The sequence below is a fragment of the Salvelinus fontinalis genome, chromosome 30, assembly GCF_029448725.1.
Source record: "Salvelinus fontinalis isolate EN_2023a chromosome 30, ASM2944872v1, whole genome shotgun sequence".
In the NCBI taxonomy this organism is placed as follows: domain Eukaryota; kingdom Metazoa; phylum Chordata; class Actinopteri; order Salmoniformes; family Salmonidae; genus Salvelinus; species Salvelinus fontinalis.
Window position 1 is genome coordinate 19,322,469 of NC_074694.1, and position 27,829 is coordinate 19,350,297.

Below are 27,829 nucleotides of genomic sequence, written 5' to 3' on the forward strand. Positions count from 1 at the left end.
GGCAATGTTCCCGCGTTAGCGGTAAACGCTGCATATGTCGGCTCAATTGGAAATTACCTCAATTTATAGAGCGCAAAGTAAAACGCTTCAGCGAAAAAGATTGACTAGAGCCCTCAGGTTTGGATCTACAACGCCCCGTTGTGAGACTGACACATGGAACTTTACACAAGTCAAAAGTTGTGTAAAAGCTCAAGAGAATCTCAAAATGTTACAGAAGCCTTTGTTATGAGAATTTTGAGTAAAAATACCAGATCTTCTCCTGTGTAACTGACCAGCCTGATACCTACCCAGCCATCTATTCTTTAGGTTATAGCTTCCACACGGTCTATTGTATGTGGATAAGAAATTAGTACACAGGTCCTGTTTTGAACTCCCACACTGTCATTGTGTAACCTAGAAACAATATGAAAAAATACCTAACCACTGTTAGCCCTAAATCCAAAGTCTTTCAGTCTATCCAATTAAACAATCACTCATATACAATCTTTTTTACCAAAAGTCAGAAAAAATGACTCCATCCTTCCAATAAAATGGCAGAAACTTTTCCCCATCTGTGTACATCCCCAATCACTCAAAAAAAAGAAAAAAAGAATAACAATGACATTAAATGTATTAAGGCGTTTTATATACCTTGTACAATGTATAAATTTGACATGCTATTGTAGAACTAGAAATGTATTAACAACCATTTACATGTTTGTCTTTTTAGGTAGAAAACAAAGCCATCCAAGCAGACCAAAAGCAGATCATCATACTCTTCTACTGACTTATGTCCATAGAACACCGTCTAAATTATGTCGTGGGAATTCTAAAACAAAAAAAGAAATTCTACATTGGTATTCCTGATACAGGACTGTTTTAATGTATATATAAAAAAAACTGATAGTACAGTTCAAAATTAAATTCACAGTATTCTTTTGGACGCTATAAAAAAAATAAAAACAGGTCCACAGCTATAAGTGATAACATGATTATTATTATGCTTTTTAAATCCTTGAATGACTTAAGGATAGAAATTATATCTCAGTGAAAGCGAGTGAAGAGGGGGATGTAGAGGGAGGGAATCTTCTCCAGTGACAGGTTGAGAGAAAGAATCGTAGGCTTGAGAGAATTTTAAAAAGTAATTGAAAGCAACAAAGAGCTGGCAATGTCCATCAGAGTAGATGTGGTAAGTGCACACGTAGTCACCACCGCCCAGCCGCATGGGGCCTGGGCCAGATCATTCTCTTCCAGACGGTCCTCACTCCTCCATAACGTTTCCCTCCATTTTCTTTTCATCAAAGCAAAAACCTTTCTTTTTTTTTTACCAACAACTCCAGCCATACAGATATGGTGAGAAACTTGCAGCCAACTGAAGTCATATCAAACAGGTCATCTCCTAGGCACCAACAATAGTCGTTTGATTATTTAACCAAGTGGTCAGTTCTCTGAGGAGGAATAAGTCTCATTTTAACAAAGTCCTGAGTCTTCCACTGAGCAGCAGTTGAGATGGTTAAGCTCCAGGCTTCTTTTTTGTTTACAACGTGTATATATTAATTATTTTTCATAAAATGTCCATTGAGTGACAAGTGTCTACCGAGTAAATTAGAAAAAAAGAAAGAAAAAAAAAACTTTAAAAAAAGAATCTGGTAGAATCTTTAAAACATTTGTGTGGTAAAAATACAGTATATTCCCAGTAATTCAGCACCACGTTCAAATATTCGGGATGACATTCCTGTTGCATTTCACTTTTCCATAAAGGTTGATTTTTACAGTATTCCAAGTCTGCAATGGGAGAGAGATGTGTTACGTTTGCATACAGACCCATTACAGTATCTAGACAATCAAGATGATAAGTTGAAACCGGCTACTGTTTCCACACATAAGCACACAGTCAAGCATAGAGATTCTCTGAGTAAGACCGACGTAAAAGTAAGACACTTACATTGTTCTGTTTCTCTCTGGTCAAACAGAGAAAATCTAATGTCTAAGGTCATTCATTGTACAGTCCATTGGTAGAACATCCGTGGGAGTTTCCATTGGGTCGACTGTAGCCATTACCTACAACAGAAAAACATATTACGGTCAAGATTATTGAACAGTTACAAACTGAAAAATACTAGTGGACCTGATATCTATAGAAACCATTGTATGGTTTCTAAATCAGCTCGTTTCTTACCTGTGTGCCCATTGAGGTGGTGGTGCAATGCGTTGTGAGAGGTTGCTGTTGGCGATATATTGCGAGAGACGAAGCGGTCTTTGTCGTCGTCATCGGAGCGATGGTGTTTCTCAGGGTAGCTGTTGTCAGAGCCATCATCGTCCTGGTAACTTCGCTTCCTGCTCGCCCTCCCCTCGTCACTGCTGCTCGCCCTGCGACTTTCCCGGGGGGCGTTGGGGTCACGGTGCCCCTCGGAACTCTGGGTAGAGCGGGACTTCTCATCCTCCGTGTCAGTGTCGTGCCTCCTCCTCTTCTTCTTCTTCTTCTTGTGTTTGGATGACCTGCTGCCGTTGGCAGCCCTGTCAGAGGAATCCACGTCAGAGGTCCTTGAAGAAAGAACACGCAGGTCAGGGTTAAAGTAACAACTGAATTAATTGTCTATTATTGTGGAGGCAATAAAATACACTTAGAAAAAAAATATGACTGCCTTACCCATTCTCTCGACGCCTAGCTTTGTCCTTGGACTTCTTCTTGCTCTTCTTGTGTTTCTTGGCCCGACGCTCCTCAAAGCTGTCCTCTCTCAGAGGATCGGGTCGTTTCTCCAGGGCTGGTCTGGCTGGGGAAAGGTCTGGGCTAGTGGGGGGCTGACTGGGTTTGGTGTTGGAGCTTAGTGGGGTGGGCAGGGGGGTCTCCTCCTGTGAAGGGTAGTAACCCCTCTTACCGTCACCCCTGTCCTTACCTTCACCCCTCTCCCCCCTCCACCTGGAGCGTCCGTGAGGCTCCTCTCTGTGGGGGAGGCTGTGCTCCCTCCTGTCCCTCTCCCTGTTCTCTCTGGGTCTGTGGTAGTGGCAGCGGTCCCTGTCCCTGGGGTGGTAGGCGTTCCTCTCCCAGCGACGCTCTGACTCCCAGTGTCTGTCGCGGCTGGCCGAGCGATCACGGTACGACCGGTGGTGTTCACGGTCTCGGTGGTGTTCTCGATCTCTGTGGTCCCGCCGGTGTCGATAGCGGTCTGAGTCACGGTCCCAGTTGCGTTCACGGCTCATGTCACGGTGGTACCTATTCCTTTCTCCGTCTTTATCCCGGTCAGAAGAGTACAGCCGGTCTCCATCCCTATCGCGGTCCGAAGAATATAGTCGGTCTCTCCCCTTATCCCGATCAGAAGAATACATCCGGTCTCTTTCCTCTCTGGAGCTGGGCTTGCCGTCCAGCCGTCCATCCAGCCCTGCTGCTGGGCTGTTCTCAGTATCCCTGACGTCCTCCCCAGATCTGCTGTGTGGTGCTCCGAGGCCTTTTGTGTTCCCCAGACCTGGTCCAGAGAGGGGCTGGGAGAAGGCTGGAGAGACTAGGGTTTTGAGGGAGTGGGGGGTGGGCTGCAGGGGTAAGGCCCCAGGGTTGGAGGTGGAGCTGGATTCCCTCATGGCGTCAGTAGATGGCTTAGCGCCAACATCGGTCAATGAGGATGGCGGGTTAGCAGTGGTTGATGGTACGTGGTGAGGGAGGGGGTCAGAGTGAGTTTTAGTCCTTTTCTCTGGGGTTGGAGAGAGGTGGCTGTCGCTGTCGGCACTGTGGAGGCTCTGAGACGGGCTGTCCTGGCTGGGGGTGGCATTATACACCTCTTTGCTGCAGAAAAAAACAAGTACATCAATAACATTCATGAATTACTGTATATCAAAATGATCATGAGAGAATCTGATAAAACGAAATAGGTAAAACATCATCTAATGCTGCGTGCACACAGGTTATTGCTGTATGGTACATCTCACGTAGTCTTCACAATCCATGCACCGCATCACAACAAAAAGTATCACGCTACACATTAGCAGCTTTTTGTGTGGTTTACTTCTGGTACTGCACGGCAAAGCAACGCATATGGCACACTGCACGCACCACAACCTAGTCCGGCAGATGAGAGTCGCAGCAGTGCAGATTGCTTCCCAATTAAATTAACGGACTTCTGCCGGAACACATAGTTTGACGCAACCGGTGTACACGAGGCGAAACACTCACCTTGTGCCACTGTGGTGAGACTCCGCCCCATTAGAAATGCTGGGACCCAACCCAGGAGACGGTACATGACCGTTGACCTGCACAACAACACAGACACAGATAATACACAGCTGCTTATGTGTGAAAATTCTGCAAATGTGATTTGTGGATTCAAGTAAAGTATTTAAATATGTGTGCGTGTCTCGACTGAAGTACCTTCTCCGGGTGTTTGATGCCATTAACTTTGTGGTGTCCGTTCTGATGTCCGATCTGGCTGAGTTTGGAGAAGCCGTTAGTCCCGTTGGCCCCGGACCCGTTATGGTGAATGGTGGCCTGGCCGTTACTGATGCCGTTGGGCTTGAGGGCCAGCACTCTGGGGACGGGGCCGTAGACGGCCCCTCCCTTCCTCCCGTTAACGTGAAGCTTGGTCGTGCCGTTCTCCAGACCGCTGCCTCCCTCCTGGTCAGACTCCTCCGATGACTCCTGGCCATACGGCACCAGGAATGAGGATCCATGACCGTTTCCGTTCACGGAGGCCGTACCGTTTATGCAAGGAGCCCGGGGCGCGGACATGTCTGAGGTAGTCTGTGACGAAGAACAGGAGGACGGCTGGGCGTAAGAGGAGGATGATGATGAGGAGGGGCGGATCTGTTTGCCCTGACCGATGAAGAAGGAGAGCTTCTGGCGCTTGGCAGTGTCAGGGATACCTGTAGGACGGCTTAGAGAATGAGAGGAAGAGGAGGAGGAGGAGGAGGAAGAAGGGGAAGCGGAGAGCAGGCCGTAGCTAGTCTTGCCCATGCTGCTGCTGCTGCCGCCACTGCTGGTGCTGGGCTTAGAGCCAGAGGGGAAGTCCCTTAGGGAGCCGTTCCCATTGATGTGAAAGGTGTTCTGGGGGAAAAAATACAGGTATTACACATGTTGCTTTTGAACAAAAGATTGTGCAGAGGCTAGTGTGTGTTGAGGCTGTACCTTGGCCATGTGTGGGGGCAGCTGTGGTCCTATGAAGCCAGTGTTGGTGTGTCGTGGCCCAATGTTGACCCGGGGTGTGAGGATGGGGCGGGGGGACGACTGTCCAGGGGGCCGACTCATGTGGTTGTAGTCCCCTCCGTTCTTCAGATCAGGTGACCTGGTGGCAAGAACAGGCAGCACCCATCACAGATAAGAAACTCAACCACTAAAAGGGAAATCCTGCACAGGACTATTGCATCGTCAAGCAGATTTAATTTTAGAAACACACGTAATGCTTCAACGCTCAGATATATTTTTCATCTTTCAAACAAAAGGTGAATGGGTGCTAGCTACTCACCTGATATAGAAGAGGACGTACGCCTGCTGGTTGAGGACTGATCTGATGTCACTGACTGATACGGAGGAGTCATTCATCTGGTGCCACTGGCTGTTGCTAGCCTGAGAGAAAGTGGTGGGGGGGGGGAGAGAAAAATTAGACATGCATCCCACAAACATACAGTACGTCACACGGACACCATAGTAACCATAACCTCCTGTAGAAGACAGATGTAATCCAATACATCAGGCTTACATAGAAGTGGTGAGAGGCTTATTCACTTGGGGGTTTTAAGCAGTCTCTCTCATTGATTGATTGGAGTGTGTTTGGGAGCAGTCTTAACAGTGGTTTTGTGTCTATGTTGGGGCTTACCTTGACATAGCAGTAGTAGTGTCCAGCGTGGCAGCTGAAGCCAGAGTGCACCAGGACAGCATAGAGCACATAGACCTGGGGCTCCCCGTGGGACTGAGACATGAAGGGACGCAGGTCCAGGCACTCAGGATACCTCACATCCTAAGGGAGAGAGAGCAAGGCCGTGTGAGATGATATCTCTCCAATGAAAGATTTCAGTAAAAATTTGACCGGTAAAACAGTTTTCTTAAAAGAAGTGGTCCATGTTAATGTTTCTGTTACTAATAATATACTCTGAACTTACCTTAGCGATCTTGCCCCCGTTGTAGTTGGCGAAGCGCTTCAGTGAGATGGTGAGTACATTGGAGCTGCGGTGGATGGTGAATCTCTTAGAGGCTGGAACCATCTTCTTACACCTGCACAGACACAGTTGGAACAGTTATAAAAACCAATGAAACAACGAGGAAACTAAAAACGCAGTTCACAAGGTTGCAATAACACTGGTTTAGGCAGCACTATGCTGAGACTAACAATAAATATAATACAGATATACTCACTTAGTGCATTTGTAGGCATTCTCTCCATCTAGCTGCTCAGGCTTAACAAACTGCTCCAGTGCTTTGGTGATACTGGGAGCAGTCTGAAAGGTAACACGGATGAAACGTGTCAATGATGTATTCTTAGAAAGACACCAAAAGGTTTGACAGGTTTCCTCATTGTACACCATGAAAAAGGTACTTCACTGTTACCTTTATTTCCAAAGCGACATCCAAATAAGGGTCAAACGTGTCAGAGACTGCTTTGCAGTTTAAACATTTTACTGTAAAAAGACAGCATAGACAATTATTAGATAATCATACCTATTAACAACTATGACAGTCATCTAATCATAATTGCCTCTTCAAAAGTTCTAATGGTGTCCAGCAGCACACACAGAGAAAGTATATCAATCAAATGTATTTTATAAAGTTTCTTTAAATCAGAAGTTGTCACATAGTGCTTTACAGATACCTTGTCTAATACCCCAAAGAGCAAGCAATGCTTGTATCTGCATCATATATATCACATACACAAAGTACCAGTCAAAAGTTTGGACACAACTACTCATTCAAGAGTTTCTTTATTTTAACTATTTTCTACATTGTAGAATAATAATGAAGACATCAAAACTATGAAATAACACATATGGAATCATGTAGTAACCAGAAAGTGTTAAACAAATCAAAACGTATTTTATATTTGAGATTCTTCAAAGTTGCCACCCTTTGCCTTGATGACAGCTTTGCACACTCTTGGCATTCTCTCAACCAGCTTCATGAGGAATGCTTTTCCAACAGTCTTGAAGGAGTTCCCACATATGTTGAGCACTTGTTGGGCTCCTTTTCCTTCACTCTGCAGCCCAACTCATCCCAAACCAGCTCAACTGGGTTGAGGTCGGGTGATTGTGGGGGCCAAGTCATCTGATGCAGCACTCCATCACTCACCTTCTTGATCAAACAGCCCTTACACAGCCTGGAGGTGTGTTTTGGGTTATTGTCCTGTTGAAAAACAAATGATAGTGGGACTAAGTGCAAACCAGATGGAATATTGCTGTAGAATGCTGTGGTAGCCATGCTGGTTAAGTGTGCCTTAAATTCTAAATTAATCACAGACAGTGTCACCAGGAAAGCACCCCCACACCTCCTCCTCCATGCTTCACGGTGGGAGCCACACATGCAGAGATCATCCCTTTACCTACTCTGCGTCACAAAGACACAGCGGTTGAAACCAAAAATCTCAAATTTGGACTCATCAGACCAAAGGACAGATTTCCAACGGTCTAATGTCCATTGTTCGTGTTTCTTGGCCCAAGCAAGTCTTCTTCTTATTGGTGTCCTTTAGTAGTGGTTTCTTTGCATGAATCAGGCCTTCATGTTCGAATTGTTGCAGTCTCCTCTGAACAGTTGATGTTGAGATGTGTCTGTTACTTGAACTCTGTGAATCATTTATTTGGGCTGCAATTTCTGAGGCTGGTAACGAAAATTAACTTATCCTCTGCAGCAGAGGTAACTCTGGGTCTTCCTTTCGTGTGGGGCGGACCTCATGAGAGCCAGTTTCATCATAGTGATTGATGGTGTTTGTGATTGCACTTGAAGAAACTTAAACATTTCTTGAAATGTTCCACATTGACTGACCTTCATGTCTTAAAGTAATGATGGACTGTCATTTCTCTTTGCTTATTTGAGCTGTTCTTGCCATAATATGGACTTGATATTTTACCAAATAGGGCCATCTTCTGTATACAACCCCTACCTTGTCACAACACAACTGATTGGCTCCACAAATTAACTTAACAAGGCACACCTGTTAATTGAAATGCATTCCAGGTGACTAGCTCATGAAGCTTGTTGAGAGAATGCCAATAGTGCGCAAAGCTATCATCAAGGTAAAGGGTGGCAACTTTGAAGAATCTCAAATATAAAATACATTTTGATTTGTTTAACACTTTGGTTGCTACATGATTCCATGTGTTATTTCATAGTTTTGATGTCTTCACTATTATTCTACAATGTAGAAAATAGTAAAAATAAAGAAAAACCCTTGAATGAGTAGGTGTCCAAACTTTTGACTGGTACCGTTTATATATATTTTTTCAAGATAGCACTAATAAGCCTACCTCTGGACCTTAGATACCCTCCAAAGACTTGATGGATGAAACTGGTTGCCTGCGTTTGCCTGTCCAATCTGTTGAAAAAGGAAACGTCAAACCATCAAAGATGCTAATCATAGACTCCCAATAGCTTCAAGGGAAATTGCTGGCTATGCGTACACACGGGATCATTTAAAACAAGATAGCCTTCATTTAATTTCTCATTGGGACACAATGTCCTAGCCCTTTGAGGAGGAAGAGACAGCAGAGGAAATAGAGCAAAAGTAATTCCAGAGAGTAGAGGCAACCTGTTGGAGGGCAGAATAGCCCTCCACTCTACATAGGAGGAAGGCTTCCTAAAGTCAGTTAAGGGTCCCTAGTGTATAGGAGATGGTCACTGAAACATGATTTATTAATCATGTCTCACTCTGTGTTGTAAGTGAAATGTGAATGTGGGTCAGATGAGATGTGAGTTTCAGTGTAACACCTACTTGCTTCCAGGCAGGCAGGACTTTTGCATAGCATCCACTGTGTATCGCAGGAACTCATGGGCGTCCTCTTGGCTACCAAAACGGAAATGCTTTGCAATCCCTGCACAAGTGTGACAGAGGTATAGACAGGTGAAGAAGCAACATAATAAATGAGACTTTGACCCTGTCAGTTTTCCCTCCAAAAATTACAGAATCAACTCTATTTTTGTGAGGAAAACTAATTTTGCTGACTAGGTTTCCCAGAATTCTACACCTGTGATGCAGTCTCAACTCTCCTTCCATTTTTGTATGGAAAACTATTTTGCTGACAGGTTGGTTAGCTGTAATGGCTTTCAACACGTTTGCACAAAGACTAATTCCTATCCACATTGTGCGAAAGTCTTTCCCCCTCTGATTCCAAAGTAAATACTACTCACGTTTGAGCTCATTGAGGACTCCGATGGGCTTGATGACGTTCCCAGAGTTGGCAAAGACCTGGGTGATGTGATTCTGCATGGTGCACATCATACAGAATCCAGGCTCGTGACCTGAACATCAACACAGAGGCAGTCAATCAGGTGATAGGCATTAAAAGGTCTAATGCAGCCACTTTGATCTCAATATCAAATAATTTCTGGGTAAAAAATAATTTAGGAGAAAAAAAAGTATCTTTCTGCGATTTTTTTTTTAAACACTTTAATTGAAAACAAAGTATTTTAGCAAAAAGCGATTTCTCAAGCAAGAATTTTGCTAGGCCTGTCTGGGAGTGGTGTTAGTGCGTAGGGGAAACTGAAAACTAGCTGTTATTGGCAGAGCGGTTTAGAACTCTTTCTTATTGGTCTATTAACTAATTACTACATCCCACCAAAACAGGCTGAAATTTCAGGCAGTCTTTTCAAACAGCTCTAACAACAAAAGAGCATTATCATAATTTCACAGTATTATTCCAAGTTCATAGTGTGGAAATGTATATAAAAATGGGAAAAAGGCCCAGTGCAGTCAAGTTTAAGCAAGGAATCAACATACACTTTGATCAATTTGAAGCCGCTCTTCTTTGTCTAAATATGACTTTTGTTTCTCTTTCTAACCTTCTCCTGCTTTGCATTATGAAAATGTAATACAAACAGAAGAGCCCCTGGTTCTATTATCAACATACATGTTTTAGAGTGCTCCCGGGACAGCATGTAGTTGCTGAGGGGAGCAGTGTAGGTGAGACACTGCAGAGCCGAGTTGAGGAAGCAGGTGTTGCCTAGGTTCTGGAGACCTGATCCGATGCGGTTGACCTGGTTCCACTTCAGGCTGAGCCGCTCGGCCGGGAACAGCACCTTCTGGGGCAAGGCGATGCCGTCCCCACTGGTCAGCACCACTGCGGAGGGGAAAGGGAAACCAACGGTAAAACACATACTGAAAAGGAGTGCTGCCTGGTAGATAAATCAGTGGGAATACATCTCTAAAGATTGTCTTAGGAAAGGTTATTTTCTTACTGCTTCCAACTTCAAGGCACTTTCAAATTGACAATCAATTTCTTTGAATTGAAAGCTAGGCATATTTGAAAGATGGGTGGGGACAGCAGAAAGATGCTGTGTTACTTGTTTAGTGACATAACTCTCCTCAAAACAGCAATATGGTTACATAACTGGGCCAGTATAATAGAAACACGTAGGGGAACCGGTTAAGGCAGTCATTTATGAGAAGAGATCTAGGAAATCACTACTCAACTCAGCACTCCCTGTTTGGAATATAGTCTTCAAAGATTTCATTCATTACAATCTGGCATGAATTACATTTTTCAAGACTATTTTCCAATGAATTAAGGTCCTTTCCTTCTGTAATTTTATGCATTTGGAGCCCTGCAACCAAAGATACCGGGCAATACCACAGTAATGGAATTACGCTTTGACTCAGTTTTTTTCCCACTTTAAAATGTATGCCAAACCACAAACATTGATTTGAAAGTTTAACAAACGTACAGCTATGAATATAACTACTGTTCACTGAAGGAGGGAACGAGGTATAACATAGTATGGGGAGTTAACGACCAATCACATTCACCTGTATAAAAAAAAGAAAAAAGAAATAAAAATTAAACCACATTCAACAAGGCCAATGAATGCCAAGCACGCCCTCGGAAGCCCCGCCTTCCTGGCTATAATATTTGGACTTGCATTCATTTCCTCAATTCAGTTCCGCTCTTCACCGAGCACAAATCCCCTGACAGCGCAGGGCCAACATATGTTATACCTCGGTCCCTCCTTCAGGGAACAGTAGTTATTTTCACAACTGTATATTCACTATCAGTCGGTCACTTAGTATAACATACAACGGGGACTTAGAATCACGCCCCAAGCCTGCTCAGAGGGTACCAAAAACTAAGAGGCCCTCAGCAGCCCAAGCACACACAAGTTCCACAGGCACCAAACAGGGGTTACAGAAGACACCTTTTTCCCCTAATACTTATCTGAGAAGCCTGAACTGTCAGAGCCTCATGAGGCCTGAATTGTCAAGTCTCATATAGGGAACCAAAACCTGCTGTAATTTGGCTATGGATACTGACACGCTGCCACTGCAGCCCAAGTCCATAGACCCAAAGGTTCCAAGAACAATACTCACTGTGCAAGCCTGAAATGTCAGAACGCGTACAAGTAACCGCAAGTCCAAAACAGAACACCTGTCGTGACTTTGTAAAGCGCACACGTGCACTGCATAGCATTGACTAGTCGATGAACCAGGGCAGGCTGAAGCTAAAACCCACAGGAAACCTGCAGGAACCTTACTACTCGCGCGCTGCCAAGGCTCAAACCCACAGGAAACTGTGGTAACCTTCCTAATGCTCACTTTACGCACTGCTGCAGCCCAAGTTCCAAACCCACAGGGAATTGTGGTAACTCCGATAAGCATCACACAGGTTGTGCATTTAACTTCACTAGGGTAGGGGGCAGCATTTGGGATTTTGGATGAAAAGCGTGCCCAAATTAAACTGCCTGCTACTCAGGCCCAGAAGATAGGATATGCATATAATTAGTAGATTTGGATAAAAAACACTCTAAAGTTTCCAAAACTGTTAAAATAATGTCTGTGAGTATAACAGAACTGATATGGCAGGCGAAAACCCGAGGAAAATCCAACCAGGAAGTACTATTATTTTGAAAGGCGGTTTTTCCATTGAAAGCCTATTCACCATACAAAGACTTAGGACCCAATTCACGAACTCCGTGGGTTCCTCTACATGTGGCCCGTCTTTAGGCATTGTTTCAGGCTTTTACTCTGAAAAACGAGGGAGATACACACTTTCAATCAGTGGCCAGTGGAAATTTCCATTCATCAGCCATGCGCCCTGATCGGGAATGCGCCTTTCTTGTTTCTCCTTTCCTATTGACGAAGCTTTTGTCCGGTTTAAATATTATTGATTATTTATGACAAAAACAACCGGAGGATTGATTTTAAACATCGTTTGGCATGTTTCTACTAATTTTTATTGTAATTTAAAAAAACGTGTCTGGAATTAGTGCACGCGCCTTAAGCATTCGGATTACTGGACAAAACGCGCAAACAAAAAGGGAGGTATTTGGTCATAAAGAGGGACATTATCGAACAAAACAAGCATTTGTCTAACATGGAGACATGGGAGTGCCACCAGATGAAGATCAAAGGTAAGTGATTCATTTTATTGCTATTTACGACTTTTGTGACACTCTCCTTGGCTGGAAAATGGCTGTATGGGTTTCTGTGGCGAGATGCAGACCTAACAAAATCGCAAAGTGTGCTTTCTCCGTAAAGCCTTTTTGAAATCTGACACAGCGGTTGCATTAAGGAGAAGTTTATCTTTATTTGTTTGTTTAACACACGTATCATTTATCAATGTTTATGATGAGTATTTCTGTAATTGGATGTGGCTCTGCACTTTCACCGGATGTTTGTTTGAGACAATGCATTTCTGACCATAACGCGCCAATGTAAACTGAGATTTTTGGATATAAATATGAACTTTATCGAACAAAACATACATGTATTGTGTAACATGAAGTCCTATGAGTGCCATCTGATGAAGATCATCAAAGGTTAGTGATTCATTTTATATATTTCTGCTTTTTTGTGACTCCTCTCTTTGGCTGGAAAAATGTCTGTATGGTTTTCTGTGACTAGGTGCTGACGCATGGTGATTATGAACAACAGATTTTTACCTTATCAGCTCGAGGATTCAATCTTGCAACCTTACGGTTAACTAGTCCAACGCTCTAACCACCTGCTTTACATTGCACTCCACGAGGAGCCTGCCTGTTACGCGAATGCAGTAAGAAGCCAAGGTAAGTTGCTAGCTAGCATTAAACTTATCTTATAAAAAACAATCAAGCATAATCACTAGTTATAACTACACATGGTTGATGATATTACTAGTTTATCTAGCGTGTCCTGTGTTGCATATAATCGATGCGGTGCGCATTCACAAAAAAGGACTGTCGTTGCTCCAACGTGCACCTAACCATAAACATCAATTCCTTTCTTAAAATCAATACACAGAAGTATATATTTTTAAACCTGCATATTTAGCTAAAATAAATCCAGGTTAGCAGGCAATATTAAACAGGTGAAATTGTGTCACTTCTCTTGCGTTCATTGCACGCAGAATCAGGGTATATGCAACAGTTTGGGCCGCCTGGCTCATTGCAAACTAATTTGCCAGAATTTTACGTAATTATGACATAACATTGAAGGTTGTGCAATGTAACAGGAATATTTAGACTTATGGATGCCACCCGTTAGATAAAATACGGAACGGTTCCGTATTTCACTGAAAGAATAAACGTTTTGTTTTCGAGATGATAGTTTCCGGATTCGACCATATTAATGACCCAAGGCTCGTATTTCTGTGTGTTATGTTATAATTAAGTCTATGATTTGATAGAGCCGTCTGACTGAGCGATGGTAGGCACCAGCAGGCTCGTAAGCGTTCATTCAAACAGCACTTTCCTGCGTTTGCCAGGAGCTCTTCGCAATGCTTCAAGCATTGCGCTGTTTATGACTTCAAGCCTATCAACTCCCGAGATTAGGCTGGTGTAACCGATGTGAAATGGCTAGCTAGTTAGTGGGGTGCGCGCTAATAGCGTTTCAAACGTCACACGGTCTGAGACTTGGAGTAGTTGTTCCCCTTGCTCTGTAAGGGCCGCGGCTTTTGTGGAGCGATGGGTAACGCTCTCTGAATCGAGGAGAGGAACGGAAGCTATACTGTTATACTGGCAATACTAAAGTGCCTATAAGAACATCCAATAGTCAAAGGTATATGAAATACAAATGGTATAGAGAGAAATAGTCCTATAATTCCTTATAACTACAACCTAAAACTTCTTAACTGGGAATATAGAAGACTCATGTTAAAAGGAACCACCAGCTTTCATATGTTCTCATGTTCTGAGCAAGGAACTTAAAACGTTAGCTTTCTTACATGGCACATATTGCACTTTTACTTTCTTCTCCAACACTGTTTTTTTGCATTATTTAAACCAAATTGAACATGTTTCATTATTTATTTGAGGCTAAATTGATTTTATTGATGTATTATATTAAGTTAAAATAAGTGTTCCTTCATTCAGTATTGTTGTAATTGTCATTATTACAAATAAAATAGACATATTTTTATTTTATTTATTATTATTATTATTTTTTTTAAATCTGCATCGGCTTTTTTTGGTCCTCCAATAATCGGCGTTGAAAAATCATAAATCGGTCGACCTCTACTATGAGCCACACTGGGAACAGTTACATCCAAGCAATAAAACCTCAAAACAGAACACCAACTCGCTGCAGCACAGATATCACCAATCATCATGCCCCTGAACAATGCCCAAGCAGCTGCCACACCCCTGGTGGAGTGAGCACGCACACTGCTAGGCAACCCTTGCCCTTCGCTGTAAAGACACGGCATAGAAAGCGACCTACCCCGAGCTGGATTAGTGAAACAGGCAAAAAGCTGGTCACAAACATGGATATCCTTGGTCCTATCCATATTCACTGAGTGTACAAAACATTAAGGACACCTGCACTTTCCATGACAGACTGACCAGGTGAAGGCTATGATCCCTTATTGATGTCGCTTGTTAAATCATTTACATTTTAGTCGCTTAGCAGATGGTCTTATCCAGCACAACTCACAGGCGCAATTAGGTTTGAGTGCTTTGCTCAAGGGCACATCGACATATTTTTAACCTAGTTGGCTCGACGAGACTAACCAGCGATCTGGCCCAACACTCTTCACCGCTAGGCTTCCACTTCAAATCAGTGCAGATAAAGGGGAGGAGACAGGTTAAAGAAGGATTTTTAAGCCTTGAGACAATGATTGTGTATGTGTGCCATTCAGAGGGTAATTAGGCAGGACAAAATATTTAAGTGCCTTTGAAAGGGATATGGTAGTACGTGCCAGGTGCACCGGTTTGTGTCAAGAACTGCAACGCTGCTGGGTTTTTCATGCTCAACAGTTTTCCGTGTGTGTCAAGAATGGTCCACCACCCAAAGGACACCCAGCCAACTTGACAACTGTGAGATATATTGGAGTCAACATGGGCCAGCATCCCTATGGATCGCATTCGACACCGTGTAGAATCCATGCCCCATCAATAGAGGCTGTTCTGAGGGTAAGGGGGGGGGGGGGTGCGCAACTCAATATTACTAAGGTATTCCTACTGTTTTGCACATGTGCATAAAGCGCGCACTGGATACAGGCCATGCAACCCCTGGAAGCACTAAAACAGCTTTCCCAGTTTGACAACAGATGCTACTCCGGCGGGAGAAATCAATAGGCGAATATCCAAGCCAATCACAACACTATCATTCCACTATTAGTGCCAGATATATTTTGGACATTTTCTGAAATTACAATGCAACAATTTAAAGAAATCTCATGTGGGTTAAATTAAAGATGTGGGTTTTTGGAAACAGAATTACAAGGCAATATTTCTTCAATTTACAGAAGGTAAACAATTTCAATTACTAAATACATTAGTTTATGTCAACATTGTGTTTTGATGCATTTCTGATAGAGTTTTTCCTGGTACATGTTTTCTAAGACCCCTTTTCCATCTGTTTATCCAGAAACCAAAGCCTTTCTTATGCCTAATTTTTAAGATGGAAAATGGTTGAAAGATGCATCAATGCCTTCATTTCCAAAAAATATAGACTTGGTCTTTATTTGACACTCAATTTGATATGCTGCTATGAACTTCACATTGGTGCTCATGCATCCTTTGATGGAAACGCCCTATCTTTTCTGTTAGCGTCAATAGACTTCAGAATTGAGCACATCAACCCTCCTCACCTTGCTCCTTGGGCCTGTCTGCGGTGATGGCAGCACTGCTGCTGTAGACAGTGGCTCCAGGGGTTGGGCCCATGCAGCCCCCTGTCTTCACTCTGGGGGTGTCGGAGGACGAGGGGCCCCCCGCCCCCCAGCTGGAGCAGCCGCCGTCCATCCCGTTCCCGTCGCCGCCGGGGAAGGTCAGCGATCCGGAGCGCTTGCACCCGACTGACTCGTGGTCAGACTTCTCTGAAGATCTGTCAACTATGGTCATTGTTCATTGCTGTTGGACAAAAACAAATAAATACAGAGGAAGTTAGATAATGCTGTTTCTTTATATACTACAACTAACCTATGCTTAGTTGGGAGAACTGTGAACGGAGTTGTCTGTGACAAAAATCAGTCTTGAAGAGTAGCTCTGTAGCTAGAGGATGAAAGACTTTTCCAGAAACAGCCCCTAAACCACCCAAAAGCATCCTATTTCAAACTCACATTATTTCCTGAAAATCTAATGGTTCAGTACTACCATCCAACTTGAATATGCAGATTGTGCCGAATTCACTGCACTATACGGAATTGTATGTTGTCGTATTCTAAGAACCTGCACAGCAACAGTGGATTGTCTGTAATATCATCATGTCACAATGTGACTAACCTGTTTCCAGTGCCTAAATAAATCAACTGAGATTGTTAGATATGCCGGGTAGGATTTCAGTGCGTAGGTAGCCCCAAATCACACAGAGCATCTACCAGGAATGACCCACTAAATTACCAGCAGGTGGTCTGTCTGGTGGTGTAAATGGGTCATAAGTCATGTAGACAACACCATGGCCGTGGGATATAAAAGCAAAAGTAGCCTCTCAGAGGGAAAAGGAGTTCTGCAGACAGTGGAGTAGCCCCAAAGGCATGCTCTGCTTATGGTTTGCATTGAATTTACATGCGACACAGAGCTCCCTTTCAAGTCAGATTTAGTGATACGTTTAGTGACTGCAAGTTGTAATAAAATTTTACAACAAAGTTAACAGCATTTGCTCCAGGGACTAGGGTCCAATCCCAAATGGACCCTATGCTCCAGTGGAGATCTGAGAAAATTTGACAAGTGCAAACAATATTGAAATAGCTCCACCTTGTCCTGATAGGTTAGGTGGAAGTTTCATCATATTGCAACTAATTAGATCCTTTCCGACTACCACAAGTGTATAGGGTGTAGGGTCTAGGGGTCAGAGTTTGAGTTGCATCTGGGACACAATGGTTGCATATATAGCTAGTAGATACATTTGAGACACACAAAACTTTACTAAAATTACACAAAATGATATCACTACACTACCAGTCAGTAGTAGTGATTGATAATGTTAATGTTAAGTCAAATGAACAACATTGTAGATAGTAGTAATGACATACAGGAACAATCACCAAAATGAACCAGACTGAAGAGGAAGCTAGGCATCCCACTCCCTAATTTTTTCTGGTTAGTCAATGAACTAACCAGACCCGGCTGCTATCGCATTGGTACAGTATCTTTGGTATTGGTGCCTATGGGAGAGCCACCCCTTAAGCAGACCAGAACTGTTATCATTTTTTTCAATTGTAAACAGCCTGAGTAAGACAATTTATCCACCATCTTTCCCTGAAATCAGAAGGGTCCTTGCCATCTGAGATCCTTAGGACATCCAGCTGACGTCACCTCATTGACATTGAAATGTAAAAATGTTACGGTAAGGGTTAAGGTAAGACGTTCACAGACACTAATTACCTTTATCGCCTATTGACGATAGCAAAACACACCGGTCAGAAGATACTAAGAGCCCCGATGCTTGCTCTCAACACGCAGCGCTTGCGGTATGGTTTTGGAAGCATAAGGAATGTATCTTTCATATCAATGAGAAATCGAAAAAGAAAAAAAAAGGATAAATCACTACACACCTTTATAGGGTTCCCACACTACCATGTTACAGCGCTTGTTTAAAGGAAAACAGACGGAAGACAGTCAACTGCCTGAGCTAATTAGAACACCTGTGTTTAAACACAGAGACAATTCGCCTCTAAACAGAACATGTATTTGCCAAGGCAGCAGCTACTCTTCCTGGGGTGCAAACACATTGACACAAAAAAAAAAAAACAGTATATCATTACAACACAAAATGTATAATACCACCATACAACAATTTAAAATGTATGTGTGTGTGTGTGTGTGTGTGTGTGTGTGTGTGTGTGAGTAGAGTGCTAGTATATGTATGTGTCTCTCTTCACAGTGTGCGTTGTTCCATAAGGTGTAGTTTGTTTTTTTAATTTGTTTTTTAATTCGATTTTACTTCTTGCATGAGTTACTTGATGTGGAATAGAGTTCCATGTAGTCATCATGGATCTGTGTAGTACTGTGTGTTTCCCGGAGTCTGTTCTGGAATTGGGGAATGTGAAGAGACCCCTGGTGGCATGTCTTGTGGGGTATATATGGGTTGCCATCAGACCCGTATGCTAGTCATTTGAACAGACAGCTCAATGCTTTCAACATGTCAATACCTCTCACAAAGACAAATAATGATGAGGTCACTCCTCTACTTTAAGCCAAGAGAGATTGACATGCATGTCATTGATGTTAGCTCTCTGTGTACATTAACCATACAGACATGGTTTGTCGAGCTCAGTATGGAAGAACTTGACTGTTCTGCACATAGCCCTGACCAAAACCCCATCAAACACCTTTGGGATGAATTGGAACGATGACTGCGAGCCATGCCTACTTGCCCAACATCAGTGCCCGACCTCACTAATGCTTGTGGCTGAATGGAAGCAAATCCATTCAGCAATGTTCCAACATCTAGTGGAAAGCCTGTTACAGTAGAAGAGGGGGGTCCAACTCCATATTAATACCCATGATTTTAGAATGAGATGTTCGATGAACATCCTTTTGGTCATGTAGTGTATATAATGTTGAGTCACCAGCATAAATAGATACACAGGCTTTACGCAGTGCCAGATCATTAGAGAATATTATTTTTAAAGCAAGGGGCCTAGACAACTGCCCTGGGGAATGCCCGAATACCTGGATTATGTTGGAGGTTTCCATTTTTTTTTTTTTATACCTTTAACCTCTCTGGGGTAGGTGGGATGCAATCGTCCCACCTGGCCAATAGCCAGGGAAAATACAGAGCGCCATATTCAAATAAAATTATATAAAAATCAAACTTTCATTAAATCACACATGTAAGATACCATATTTAATCTACACTCGTTGTGAATCCAGCCAACATGTCAGATTTCAAAAAGGGTTTTCGGCGAAAGCATAAGATGCTATTATCTGATGATAGCACAACAGTAAACAAAGAGAGTAGCATATTTCAACACTGCAGGCACGATAAAAAAACGCAGAAATAAAAATATAATTCATGCCTTACCTTTGACGAAATTCTTTTGTTGGCACTCCAATATGTCCCATTAACATCACAAATGGTCCTTTTGTTCAATTAATTCTGTCGATATATATCCAAAATGTCAATTTATTTGGCGCGTTTCATCCAGAAAAACACAGCTTCCAACTTGCGCAACGTCACTACAAAATATATCAAAATGTACATGTAAACTTTACCAAAACATTTCCAACTACTCTTGTAATACATTGTTAGGTATTTTCAAACGTTAACTTCTACTTCATCACAATCCCGGATCCGGGAGCACCCCCATCAGTAAAAAAGCTGACTAGCATAGCCTAGCATAGCATCACAAGTAAATACTAGCATCTAAATATCCTTAAATCACAAGTTCAAGACACCAGATGAAAGATACACATCTTGTGAATCCAGCCATCATTTCTGATTTTTAAAATGTTTTACAGGGAAGACACAATATGTATTTCTATTAGCTAACCACGATAGCAAAAGACAACTTTTTTCCCCCACCATTTTTTTCCTGCATAGGTAGCTATCACAATTTCGACCAAATAAAGATATAGTCACTAACCAAGAAACACCTTCATCAGATGACAGTCTGATAACATATTCATTGTATAGCATATGTTTTGTTAGAAAAATGTGCATATTTCAGGTATAAATCATAGTTTTACAGTGCAGACACCATCACAACTCTCACCAAAGCAACTAGAATAACTACAGAGACCAACGTGAATTACCTAAATACTCATCATAAAACATTTATGAAAAATACAGAGTACAGCAAATGAAAGACAAAGATCTTGTGAATCCAGCCAATATCAGATTTTTTAAGTGTTTTACAGCGAAAACACAATATAGCATTATATTAGCTTACTACAATAGCCAACCACACAACAGCATTGATTCAAGCCAACAATAGCGATAACGAATAAACCAGCAAAAGATAGTAATTTTTTCACTAACCTTCTCAAACTTCTTCCGATGACAGTCCTATAACATCATATTACACAATACATATAGAGTTTGTTCGAAAATGCGCATATTTAGCGGCACAAATCGTGGTTATACAATGAGAATAGTAGCCAAGCTGCCAACAAAATCTTGGGAGAAATCTTGGGAGAGGCACCTAAACTAATCATTAACTAATCATAAACTAGCAATTAGCAAGACACCCCCAATAAAGGAGTGGTTCTGCAGGTGGTGACCACAGACCACTTCTCAGTTCCTATGCTTCCTGGCTGATGTTTTGGTCACTTTTGAATGCTGGCGGTGCTTTCACTCTAGTGGTAGCATGAGACGGAGTCTACAACCCACACAAGTGGCTCAGGTAGTGCAGCTCATCCAGGATGGCACATCAATGCGTGCTGTGGCAAGAAGGTTTGCTGTGTCTGTCAGTGTAGTGTCCAGAGCATGGAGGCGCTACCAGGAGACAGGCCAGTACATCAGGAGACGTGGAGGAGGCCGTAGGAGGGCAACAACCCAGCAGCAGGACCGCTACCTCCGCCTTTGTGCAAGGAGGTGCACTGCCAGAGCCCTGCAAAATGACCTCCAGCAGGCCACAAATGTGCATGTGTCTGCTCAAACGGTCAGAAACAGACTCCGTGAGGGTGGTATGAGGGCCCGACGTCCACAGGTGGGGGTTGTGCTTACAGCCCAACACCGTGCAGGACGTTTGGCATTTGCCAGAGAACACCAAGATTGGCAAATTCGCCACTGGCGCCCTGTGCTCTTCACAGATGAAAGCAGGTTCACACTGAGCACATGTGACAGACGTGACAGAGTCTGGAGACGCCGTGGAGAACGTTCTGCTGCCTGCAACATCCTCCAGCATGACCAGTTTGGCGGTGGGTCAGTCATGGTGTGGGGTGGCATTTCTTTGGGGGGCCACACAGCCTTCCATGTGCTCGCCAGAGGTAGCCTGACTGCCATTAGGTACCGAGATGAGATCCTCAGACCCCTTGTGAGACCATATGCTGGTGCGGTTGGCCCTGGGTTCCTCCTAATGCAAGACAATGCTAGACCTCATGTGGCTGGAGTGTGTCAGCAGTTCCTGCAAGAGGAAGGCATTGATGCTATGGACTGGCCCTCCCGTTCCCCAGACCTGAATCCAATTGAGCACATCTGGAACATCATGTCTCGCTCCATCCACCAAAGCCACGTTGCACCACAGACTGTCCAGGAGTTGGCGGATGCTTTAGTTAAGGTCTGGGAGGAGATCCCTCAGGAGACCATCCGCCACATCATCAGGAGCATGCCCAGGCGTTGTAGGAAGGTCATACAGGCACGTGGAGGCCACACACACTACTGAGCCTCATTTTGACTTGTTTTAAGGACATTACATCAAAGTTGGATCAGCCTGTAGGGTGGTTTTCCACTTTAATTTTGAGTGTGACTCCAAATCCAGACCTCCATGAGTTGATAAATTTGATTTCCCTTGATAATTTTTGTGTGATTTTGTTGTCAGCACATTCAACTATGTAAAGAAAAAAGTATTTAATAAGAATATTTCATTCATTCAGATCTAGGATGTTTTATTTGAGTGTTCCCTTTATTTTTATGAGCAGTGTATATATATCATACACACACACACACATTTTTGTAATAATGACAATTGCAACAATACTGAATGAACACTTTTATTTTAACTTAATATTATACATAAATACACACACAGCTCTGAAGTGACAATGATACTGAAGAGTCTGCTTAAGAGACAAATACTCTCAACTGTTTGAATAAAAATAGAGTTTAAGTTACCTGTGATGAATGTTGAAAACAAAAACTTTAATTTCTATATGCAGGAAATCCTATTTTAATAATGGGCATGGTAAGAATTGACAACCAAAGGGCGAGTCATAATTCCCATGACTCCTAGCAAAATCTGAAAAGCGGTTCCTTCATTTATTCCATAGGATATTTTTTAGATTCACTTAAAATAAGGTCTGTGTTTCGTGTAGGCTTACATCACCGTGCCAATTTTATAACTGTGTAGATATCCATAGGACAAGATAACTCTGATCAATATTGGCTAAATATAAGCGAAGATAAAAAAAATTGTAGAGTGGATTTATTAAAAAATATGTTGACAAACGTTACCTTATCCTAGTGAGATTTACACGGGTATCAAAACGTCGAGGCGGTTTAAGCCTGCACGAAACACAGACCTTATTTGAAGTAGATCAAGACATTCTCTATGGAAGACATGAACGGTAAAATAACGAAGGAACCCCTTTCAAATTCAGCCGCAAGTTATTACAGGAATTATAACGCGTCGACTATTTCTCTCTAAACCATATACCTTTGACTAATCCGGAAACTATCACCTCGAAAACAAAACGTTTATTCTGTTCCGTATTTTATCCTCTAACGCCTCACAAACCCGGATCCGGGAGCACCCCCATCAAAAAAGCTGACTAGCATAGCCTAGCCTAAAGCCACAGGGATATCATATAATAAAATGTTAATGAAATCACAAGTCCAAGACACCAAATGAAAGATACAGATCTTGTGAATAAAGCCATCATTTCTGATTTTTAAAATGTTTTACAGGGAAGACAAAATATGTAAATCTATTAGCTAACCACGTTAGCAAAAGACACCACTCCCAAACTCCACCATTTTCTTACTGCATCAGTAGCTATCACAAATTCGACCAAATAAAGATATAAATAGCCACTAACCAAGAAACAACCTCAACAGATGACAGTCTGATAACATATTTATTGTATAGCATAGGTTTGTTAGAAAAATGTGCATATTTCAGGTATAAATCATAGTTTACAATTGCAGCCCCCATCACAACTCTCACTAAAATGACTAGAATAACTACAGAGACCATCGTGTATTAGCTAATTACTCATCATAAAACATTTCTTAAAAATACACAGCGTGCAGCAGATGAAAGACACAGATCTTGTGAATCAAGACAATATTTCAGATTTTCTAAGTGTTTTACAGTGAAAACACAATATATCGTTATATTAGCTTACCACAATAGCAAACCAGACATCAGCATTGATTCCAGCCAAACATAGCGATATCGTATTCACCACCAAAATAAAATAATTTTCCACTAACCTTCTCAGAATTCTTCAGATGACAGTCCTGTAACATCATATTACACAATCCATATAGGTCTTGTTCGAAAATGTGCATATTTAGCAGCACAAATCGTGGTTATACAATGTGATTAGAAGTAACAGGTCATGCATTCTGGCCGGCGCCATCTTGGAAAGGCACCTAGTCTAATCAATAAATAATCGTAAACTTGACTAAAAAAATACAGGTTGGACATCAAATGAAAAATGCATTAGTTATTAATGCAACCGCTGAGTTAGATTTTTAAAATGAACGTTACTAGACATACAGTGTGCGTTACAGCCAGACTAGTGCCGCAATAATGGCGGACAAATACGTTTACATTTTTCCACATAAATACGGAATAACATCATAAATAGCTCTTACTTTTGGACGAGCTTCCATCAGAATCTTGGCGAAGTGGTCCTTTGTCCAAAAGAATTGTTGCTTGGTTGTAAAACGTCGTGTTCAACTTCGGAAGTAGCAGCTAACATTAGCTATATGGCCACAGCATGCCCAAATCCTCAAACTCAATACTAAGGAAATTCCGAAAATAGCAATATACTCGCATAAACTGATATAACTCGGTTTAAAATAACTTCGTTATGATGTTTCTAACACCTATATCGAATTAAATTACAGACAGATATATCTAAGGTCGATAACTGAGCGTTTCAAAATGCCATCCTGAGGTCTTGCTTTGCGTAATGGCGAGCGTTGAAAAGAGAGGTCCTCTCGCTCCTTGGCCTTTTATAAACTCTGGGAACTACGTAGAAAGTCCATTCCACTTCTCATTGGTTACTGACATCCAGGGGAAGGCGGGTGCAGTTCATGTCGACCCATAGGATACATACAGAGCTTTAAACTGATCTGAGAGCAGAGCCTAGTTCAGACCTTCGCAGTTCCTGTCATGGATTTCGCTGCAGAAAAAGTTCTGTTTCACCCACAGACATAATTCAAACGGTTTTAGAAACTAGAGAGTGTTTTCTATCCAATAGTAAGAATAATATGCATATTGTACGAGCAAGAATTGAGTACGAGGCCATTTAAATTGGGTACGATTTTGTGCTATGTCGAAATGGCACCCCCCTAGTGGCAAGAAGTTATCTAACGAGTGGCATCCATGAGTCTAAATATTCCTGTTACATTGCACAACCTTCAATGTTGTCATAATTACGTAAAATTCTGGCAAATTAGTTCGCAAAGAGCCAGGCGGCCCAAACTGTTGCATATACCCTGACTCTGCGTGCAATGAACGCAAGCGAAATGACACAATTTCACCTGGTTAATATTGCCTGATAACCTGGATTTCTTTTAGCTAAATATGCAGGTTTAAAAATATATACTTGTGTATTGATTTTAAGAAAGGCATTGATGTTTATGGTTAAGTACACATTGGAGCAATGACAGTCATTGATTGATTGTTTTTTTTAATAAGATAAGTTTAATGCTAGCTAGCAACTTACCTTAGCTTACTGCATTTGCTAACAGGCAGGCTCCTCGTGGAGTGCAATGTAATCAATGCAAGATTGGATCCCCCGAGCTGACAAGGTTAAAAATCTGTCGTTCTGCCCGTTACTAGGCCATCATTGAAAATAAGAATGTGTTCTTAACTGACTTGCCTAGTTAAATAAAGATTAAATAAAGGTGTATAATAAAAAAATAATAGGCAAATTGGCGCCCAAAACTACCGATTTCCGATTTTCAAGTTTTCATAACATCGGCCCCGATTAATCGGTCGACCTCTAGTCTCAACGTCAACAGTGAAGAGGCGACTCCGGGATGCTGGCCTTCTAGGCAGAGTTGCAAAGAAAAAGCCATATCACTGACTGGCCAATAAAAATAAAAAATTAAGATGGGCAAAAGAACACAGACACTGGACAGAGGAAGATTGGAAAAAAGTGTAATGGACAGACAAATCTAAGTTTGAGGTGTTCAAATCACAAAGAACATTCGTGAGATGCAGAAAAAAATGAAATTATGCTGGAGGAGTACTTGACGCCATCTGTCAAGCATGGTGGAGGCAATGTGACGGTCTGGGGGGTGGTTTGGTGGTGGTAAAGTGGGAGATTTGTACAGGGTAAAAGAGATCTTGAAAAAGGAAGGCTATCACTCCATTTTGCAACGCCATGCCATACCCTGTGGATGGTGCTTAATTGGAGCCAATTTCCTCCTATAACAATGACCCGAAGCACAGCTCCAAACTATGCAAGAACTTCTTAGGGAAAAAGCAGTCAGTTGGTATTCTGTCTATAATGGAGTGGCCAACCAGTCTCTGGATCTCAAACCTATTGAGCTGTTGTGGGAGCAGCTTGACCGCATGGTACATAAGAAGTGCCCATCAAGCCAATCCAACTCGTGGGAGGTGCTTCAGGGAAGCATGGGGTGAAATCTCTTCAGATTACATCAACAAATTGACAACTAGAGTGCCAAAGGTCTGCAAGACTGTAATTGCTGCAAATGGAGGATTCTTTGATGAAAGCAAAGTTTGAAGGACACAATTATTTCAATTAAAAATCATTATTTATAAACTTGTCAACGTCTTGAGTTGCAAAATGAATAGGCAATATAGTCATTTCATGCATGTTTTCATAGAAAACAAGGACATCTCTAAGTGACCCCAAACTTTTGAACAGTAGTGTATATATATACAGTACCAGTCAAAAGTTGACACACCTACTCATTCCAGGGCTTTTCTTTATTTTTACTATTTTCAATCACATTCGCTGTGGTTGTCTGAGCATGCACAGCTAGCAATGCCTCATCGCGATGTGTTATTCCCCATCATTTTCAACAATGTCAATGAGCGTCATAACTATTTAGAGAAACTTTCATGAGTTGATTTTTATGCCAGGATCAGACTGTCTGGGCAGTGTTTTAACATGATCCTAAAACCAATGAGCTGGGAGTTTTTTTGTCTTAAAAAACAGCTTTTAACCGGATTCCTAGGACCTTTTCGGGTGATGCTTTGTGGATACAGGCCCTGATCTCATCTCCACGCAATTGGTGAAGTTCATCATAAACTTCCTTCACCACGGAGTGGAGTTTAGTCCACCAGTAAGGTCCTTGGACTATAAGGAGTATTTTAGGCTCCTTTAGTCCATTATTAGGGTCAGAAGAGCGGAGACTTGGCTAGCCAATTAGCTTTCTCTGGAGGTCCCAATGATTCAACCAGCATTTCAAGCATCACCATCCGCACAGTGCAAGAAGTTAACTAGCATTACCACATAGAAAGCAAACAGCTAGCTAAAATAGTACTACCAATTAGAGACGCAATTTCCCCAGATTATTAAATCACACAAATAAGCGAAATTACATCGGTTAAGCACTTAAATAAAAAATAGTATTCGTTGGATTTAAGTGGCAGTAGTTTCAAACAAATAATGTTACCTAGCTAACCAGCCATTACAGGAATTACTTTTTACACACGCACGTTTACGACAACTGTTCCCTCCCACCTCTGCCTGGCAGTCTGGCTGGTTGAGGCTTTAACGAGATAGGCCTCTAACACGCAATTCAAAAGGAGATCAGAAAATAATTTCAAACTTTCTTACCGTGTTTTTTAAACAAGTGTTCGGAAAGTAAACAATGTATTTCTTATTAACAAGTAAAGACTGTCTAATTCGGAGGTGTGCGTGCTTGGTAACCACAAACGCCATGGTAACGGCGAAACGTAGTTAATACTGCCGAAACATGCTACGGCGATGAGCATTGTGCTAGTGGCTAGTTACAATGCTAGTTAGCTGGCCTTTTCAGTTGTAAAACAATAAATATGGTGTTTCTATGGTGTTCCGTGATTAACCTGGAGACAGGAACGCCGAAACATTTTAGCATTCACAGGTTTCTCTAAACGGGAAATATGGCTAGCTGCTAGGCTAACTACGTTCTAAAAGGAGGGGCTCGAGATTTAAAATTCACTGGTGGTTGAACGCTTGCCTCCGACATGACACTCAGTGAGCCGCCCGGTGTAAGCCAACTACAGCAAAACCCAATAGGTTAAATTGTTTAGAATTCTCCGAATATATAACTCAAATGTAAAGTATTTAATACAACAGAAATGCCCTTACCTGTATTTTTTTCATAAATGTATTATTCGTGTAGGTCCATTTCTTATTTCAAGCGGGGTAGTCCGTCGGTGAACAATGACGTAGCTATTTTCCCCACGGGCAAATCCGGGTACTACCGAAGAAAGGCAACTCTTGATTCGCTTAGGCTCCGTG

The 27,829-nt window shown here is 42.2% G+C and overlaps 1 protein-coding gene across 1 annotated transcript; it reads right to left on the bottom strand.

Annotated features, from left to right (window-relative positions):
- Nucleotides 1-608: 608 nt before the first annotated feature.
- On the bottom strand, nt 609-27,803 carry LOC129828754 (ubiquitin carboxyl-terminal hydrolase 42-like). The gene is made up of 18 exons (XM_055889937.1): nt 27,677-27,803; nt 16,165-16,423; nt 10,015-10,224; nt 9,296-9,406; nt 8,880-8,979; nt 8,416-8,483; nt 6,509-6,579; nt 6,317-6,399; nt 6,064-6,175; nt 5,781-5,921; nt 5,430-5,530; nt 5,093-5,249; nt 4,340-5,011; nt 4,145-4,221; nt 2,630-3,757; nt 2,159-2,523; nt 1,925-2,040; nt 609-1,764 (listed from the first exon to the last, which is right to left on the bottom strand). Exons 2-17 carry the CDS (start codon nt 16,412-16,414, stop codon nt 1,973-1,975), a joined length of 3,714 nt encoding a protein of 1,237 aa, XP_055745912.1. The 5' UTR covers nt 16,415-16,423; nt 27,677-27,803; the 3' UTR covers nt 609-1,764; nt 1,925-1,972.
- Between the last annotated feature and the right edge of the window lie 26 nt (nt 27,804-27,829).

Coding starts and splice junctions, on each gene's coding strand:
- LOC129828754 (XM_055889937.1), bottom strand. CDS start 16,414: ATGACCATAGTTGACAGATCTTCAGAGAAGTCTGACCACGAGTCAGTC. Junction 8,980..9,295: donor AGTCCTCAATGAGCTCAAAC/GTGAGTAGTATT, acceptor ACACTTGTGCAG/GGATTGCAAAGCATTTCCGT. Junction 2,524..2,629: donor GCTAGGCGTCGAGAGAATGG/GTAAGGCAGTCA, acceptor TCTTTCTTCAAG/GACCTCTGACGTGGATTCCT.